Genomic DNA, 5,267 nt, shown 5'->3' with positions numbered 1-5,267 from the left:
TCGTTACATTTCTTGACATCTGAGACGACTTCGACGTTTTGGATATGACTGTTCATTAGGATTGTCTGTAGAAGAGTGTATCTGGGACGCTTAACATTTTCGAGGCTCTTTACACAAACATATCAGATAAAGTGAGGGCATATAACCACCCCTCTCCAATGCAACAGTCAAACAGTGGAGATATAAAGGGTTGCCAAATATCACCATACCTCTTTAACTCTGCCACCGATAACATTCTAAGAACAGCTCTGAAAGAAATACGTGGTGATGTAGATCTGTTACATGGGGAAAGACTTCACCTTGAGTATACATATGACATTGTTGTACTGTGCAAAGATACACAGACTATTTAAGTCACACTTGAGCAGTTGGCATCTAGTATTTGTAAGTACAGAATCTACTTTCCACCTTTGAAGTGGAAAGGACTCTTACATCACGAGAGGAGATTGCTACAAACCGTTAAAAGTGGTCGAAAAATCTATATATCGGGATGATTGTGTGAGTCCAGGTGATGAGGTGACAGATGGAACCAATCTACACATACTAAAACCAGAGCAAATTATCCCAATCTGGGAAATCTCTGACGCTGAAGTGATGTTAGTCTGCCTGCCTATCTGTCTAGTTGACGAGCTGATTAGAAAAGTTCTGCTCTACGTTTTTAAAACATTACTAGTTCGAGTTAATAGCGTTTGACGACACTCTGTGTCAAATTATCGTTGCTTCCAAACAGTTGACGGTATTTAGTGTCAACACTGTGTTAGCTAGGCTGAGGTTCAGGAATGTATGTTTGGGCACAGTGGCAATAATTCAATTGGTGTTACCATGTTGAAACACAGTCCTTGGTGGCTTAAACATGTTTTACAGATGTCACTGCAGGGGCCTCTATGTCGTGCATTGTTTGCCAACACTAAAAATGGAAGCAATGTGGAGAGGTGGTCATTTCATGATATGAAGCTCTAGTTTTTATTGAACTGTATGTCTTATTAAATACTAAACTTGTTTTCAATTTACAAACAAGTTTAGTATTTAATAAGACATACAGTTCAATAAAAACTAGAGCTTCATATCATGAAATGACCACCTCTCCACATTGCTTCCATTTTTAGTGTTGGCAAACAATGCACGACATAGAGGCCCCTGCAGTGACATCTGTAAAACATGTTTAAGCCACCAAGGACTGTGTTTCAACATGGTAACACCAATTGAATTATTGTCACTGTGCCCAAACATACATTCCTGAACCTCAGCCTAGCTAACACAGTGTTGACACTAAATACCGTCAACTGTTTGGAAGCAACGATAATTTGACACAGAGAGTCGTCAAACGCTATTAACTCGAACTAGTAATGTTTTAAAAACGTAGAGCAGAACTTTTCTAATCAGCTCGTCAACTAGACAGATAGGCAGGCAGACTAACATCACTTCAGCGTCAGAGATTTCCCAGATTGGGATAATTTGCTCTGGTTTTAGTATGTGTAGATTGGTTCCATCTGTCACCTCATCACCTGGACTCACACAATCATCCCGATATATAGATTTTTCGACCACTTTTAACGGTTTGTAGCAATCTCCTCTCGTGATGTAAGAGTCCTTTCCACTTCAAAGGTGGAAAGTAGATTCTGTACTTACAAATACTAGATGCCAACTGCTCAAGTGTGACTTAAATAGTCTGTGTATCTTTGCACAGTACAACAATGTCATATGTATACTCAAGGTGAAGTCTTTCCCCATGTAACAGATCTACATCACCACGTATTTCTTTCAGAGCTGTTCTTAGAATGTTATCGGTGGCAGAGTTAAAGAGGTATGGTGATATTTGGCAACCCTTTATATCTCCACTGTTTGACTGTTGCATTGGAGAGGGGTGGTTATATGCCCTCACTTTATCTGATATGTTTGTGTAAAGAGCCTCGAAAATGTTAAGCTTCCCAGATACACTCTTCTACAGACAATCCTAATGAACAGTCATATCCAAAACGTCGAAGTCGTCTCAGATGTCAAGAAATGTAACGACTATTGGGTTGTGATAAGTGTGACAGTGTTCAAGTATTTGACAGAATAGAGATGGGGCGAACGCCATACTATTAAGCTAGGTGTCCGGAGTCCTCTTTCGTGATGCTATCACGCGTTTATAGCCTATACCAAAAAAATCTCACTTGCTGCATTCAGGTGGCGGGGGCGTTTCTAAAAAGTCAGAGGACATAAAGCAAGTGTTCGGCGCTCAAAATTTGTGGACAAGGTGGTTTCACCAAGGGGAGTTGCACAACCGTGACTGCATGGAAATTTCGAAGTATAGTCTTTTTAGAAGTATTACAACTATGCGTCTGAAAACAACGTTTAAAGTACCACAAAAGTGTAGTAAACAATTCCAAAAAATCTTTAACACAACCGAATGTCGATCCAAGCATACCATATGACCGTTGGATGATATTAACAAAATGTGGTCTTCTGAACTAGGCACAACAATAATAATACTAGTCAAGTTCGACAATATGTTGATGATAGTTTACCTAATTAAATTTCAGGATGTATGGCCAAAAGGTTAAAGGATAAACTCCTTATGGATAACAGCTGTAAAACCTCAAAAGCGGGTGATCTTCAGTCATCTAGTTTTGGTCACAATAGTTTCAATGTTGCCGCAGATTTTGTTTGCGGCCCTGATTCTTATCGTGATTTGCCGAAACTTATTGAAGATGCTCATTCTGGACTAAAAGGTGCTAGCGTCGCGTTGTCTCTGGAAGAGACATATGCAGATGTAACTCCTGTACGACGTCATTTTACAACTGACGAGTCTTCAGACCCGGTTCTTTCTCCTACTGCTTTCTTATCAGTTATGCGTGGGTGTGATAATATGTGCACCTATTGTATTGTACCTTTTGTCAGAGGACGTGAACGCAGTAGACCATTGGATTCAATCCTTCACGAAGCACAAAGCTTATTTAATGAGGTATTTTCACGTATGTTTCTTGCTTTTTGATAACTAGAAGTCCGTTATTCATAGGGGCAAGATTTCATGCTTAGAGACATTGTAATCCCATTATTTCGTTTTCTTAGAAGCGAAATTTTATCAGTGTTATCAAGGGTTATCTGTGTGAACAAAATCGTATTTATATTTTTTCCTGGTATAATGTACTAGCTTACTTCGGTCGGATTGTTTGGTATACTGGTAGAAACTAGCTTTGACGAAGTTATGCTAATGAACAAGTACTGTAACATCGGTCTACTTATATTTAGATCAGTTCAACATTTACTCATACTCTCTGCTAGAGTCTGCAAATAATCAAAACGAAATTTGTTTGAAAAATGTTAAATCTATGTGCAAGGTAGATTATTCTTTTTCCAACATTTTTAAATTTCTCAATTTATAATCTACCATTTCTCCATCACTGATAAAAGTACAATTCAGTCGTTGCTGTACGTACAGAATCCCGTGTTATTCCATCGTAATGTTAGTTTTTACCATCAAATGATAGTAGATGGGATACCTTAAAATATCAGAGCTCATTTTAAAACTGTTTCATTGTAGTACAAGACGTATCAACAATATGCACCCGTCCAGGGACCTTCAAGTTGCACAGCGGCCATATTATCTTCAGATCATTGAGTTGATATTCACTGGTGCTTACATCTGTAACTTAAACTGATTTGTATTATCACACAACATCGCCTGGCCTTATTGGTGGATGACAACGATTTTGCCACCTAGATCAAATATCTTGCTCCGGAAGTATTTAGCAACATGTTCCGTATGAAATCTATAACCTCTTTACAGACCGTATTTAGTTACCACATAACCAAAAGATGGAGATTTGCAGTTCGCACAAAAGAAATATACATGAGTGTATTTTTATTTAATTATGTTAAGATCCAAATCGGCTATACAATCCTTGTTTTCTTTTACCTGTCTTGTAACATTTGTCGATGTAAGGTTTTTTCTAGGGACATACAGTCAGTAATTGACTGGTTGGTGATTCGCGTGATATATTGTCTCAATTACTTAATTTTGTAACAAGTAATACAACTATCAATATGAACTCGCAAAGTGTATTTCGTGTTAGGACCATGGGATTGGATATTTTAGGCATCAATTACTCATAAGCTTCAATCAAAGAAAATATTTCATGATTAACTACTTTACTTGAAAAAAGACCATTATGTGGTATATCGAGTGATGGAGATAGTACCTAAATGTTTATTGTAGTATTCATAGAAAAGACAATCAGAATCTTATAGCTTCTGTTGTGATTTTGTGCAGACTTTCACGTTTCTATTAACAATATTTCTAATACTAGTGTTAAACGTACTTATCATCAATTGAAATCTGTCCTTGTGACTGAATACCCGTACAAAGGTTTATACATTATGGTGTCAATCACTGATCCCGCATTTTACTCAATTCCCACAGAACCTTTCCTAAATAATTTGGGTCCAGTTTACACAAATAAATCTGTTTACCGGGACAATGCATTTTTAGTCCATTGTGTTTGAAACCGGTTTCCCAGTAGTTGAAATTCAATCACAGTATGAAATATAATTCTCTCAGGAAAATCATAACATACACTTCTTAAAATAGAAATTTATAACTCACTAAACCTTTAAAAATAGGTCGCGTTTTTGGGATCCCCTGTTCGTTTTGCTACCTTATAATATTAAATCATAATTTTCTCGTTGATCTAGTATGAGTTTATAACTGCACCAACTTTTAGTCACTCTAAATTCACCAATATTAAATATATTGCCCCCAATTATTCTACGGTTTCTTCGATACTTCCAATTATTTTGTTTTACTTTTTCCTTCATTCATTCAAATAAAAGGGAGTAAAAGAAATCACGTTGCTTGGACAAAATGTTAATAGTTATTGTGATAATTCGAATACAGACTTACCAATCAACTCGTCTAAAACGATTTCAACACTTGTCCCTGGATTCAAAACTGTTTATAAACCAAAAGTTGGTGGTCTAAGATTTTTCGATTTATTAGATCAAGTAAGTCGGATTAGTCCAGAACTTCGTATTCGATTCACATCACCACATCCAAAAGATTTCCCAAAAGAGGTTAGTTAGTTATTTTTCTAATTTTTCATATTTACGTTACGTTAAGAATATATTTCAGAAACAACCAGAAAGGTAGCTAGTCGGTCGTTCAGAGTGAAGGCAGCTTAAAAAAGGTTGATCAAAAGCCTACATAATGATCGTTAGCAGTGGTAGGCAGCGAAATCAGAAGACGTAAAAATCAGCATCAATAGGTAACAGTAGACAGCTGTTCA

The 5,267-nt window shown here is 36.9% G+C and overlaps 1 protein-coding gene and 1 non-coding gene across 2 annotated transcripts in view; one reads left to right on the top strand and one right to left on the bottom strand.

Annotated features, from left to right (window-relative positions):
- The window catches only part of Smp_192180 (putative radical sam proteins), a gene marked incomplete at its 3' end in the record, with an annotated part of 4,848 nt that extends 1,871 nt beyond the window's left edge, over positions 1 to 2,977 (top strand). Inside the window, exon 4 of the mRNA XM_018789261.1 lies at positions 2,526 to 2,977. Coding sequence (XP_018654722.1) covers positions 2,526 to 2,977 — 452 coding nt within the window. The remainder of the gene's footprint in view (positions 1 to 2,525) is intronic.
- Smp_tRNA_00822_Pseudo_TTG.1.1 lies at positions 412 to 837 on the bottom strand. The gene has a single exon. It is a non-coding gene (tRNA).
- Positions 2,978 to 5,267: the final 2,290 nt, after the last annotated feature.

This window comes from Schistosoma mansoni, chromosome W, assembly GCF_000237925.1.
Source record: "Schistosoma mansoni strain Puerto Rico chromosome W, complete genome".
In the NCBI taxonomy this organism is placed as follows: domain Eukaryota; kingdom Metazoa; phylum Platyhelminthes; class Trematoda; order Strigeidida; family Schistosomatidae; genus Schistosoma; species Schistosoma mansoni.
This window is presented reverse-complemented; position numbering and strand designations above follow the sequence as displayed.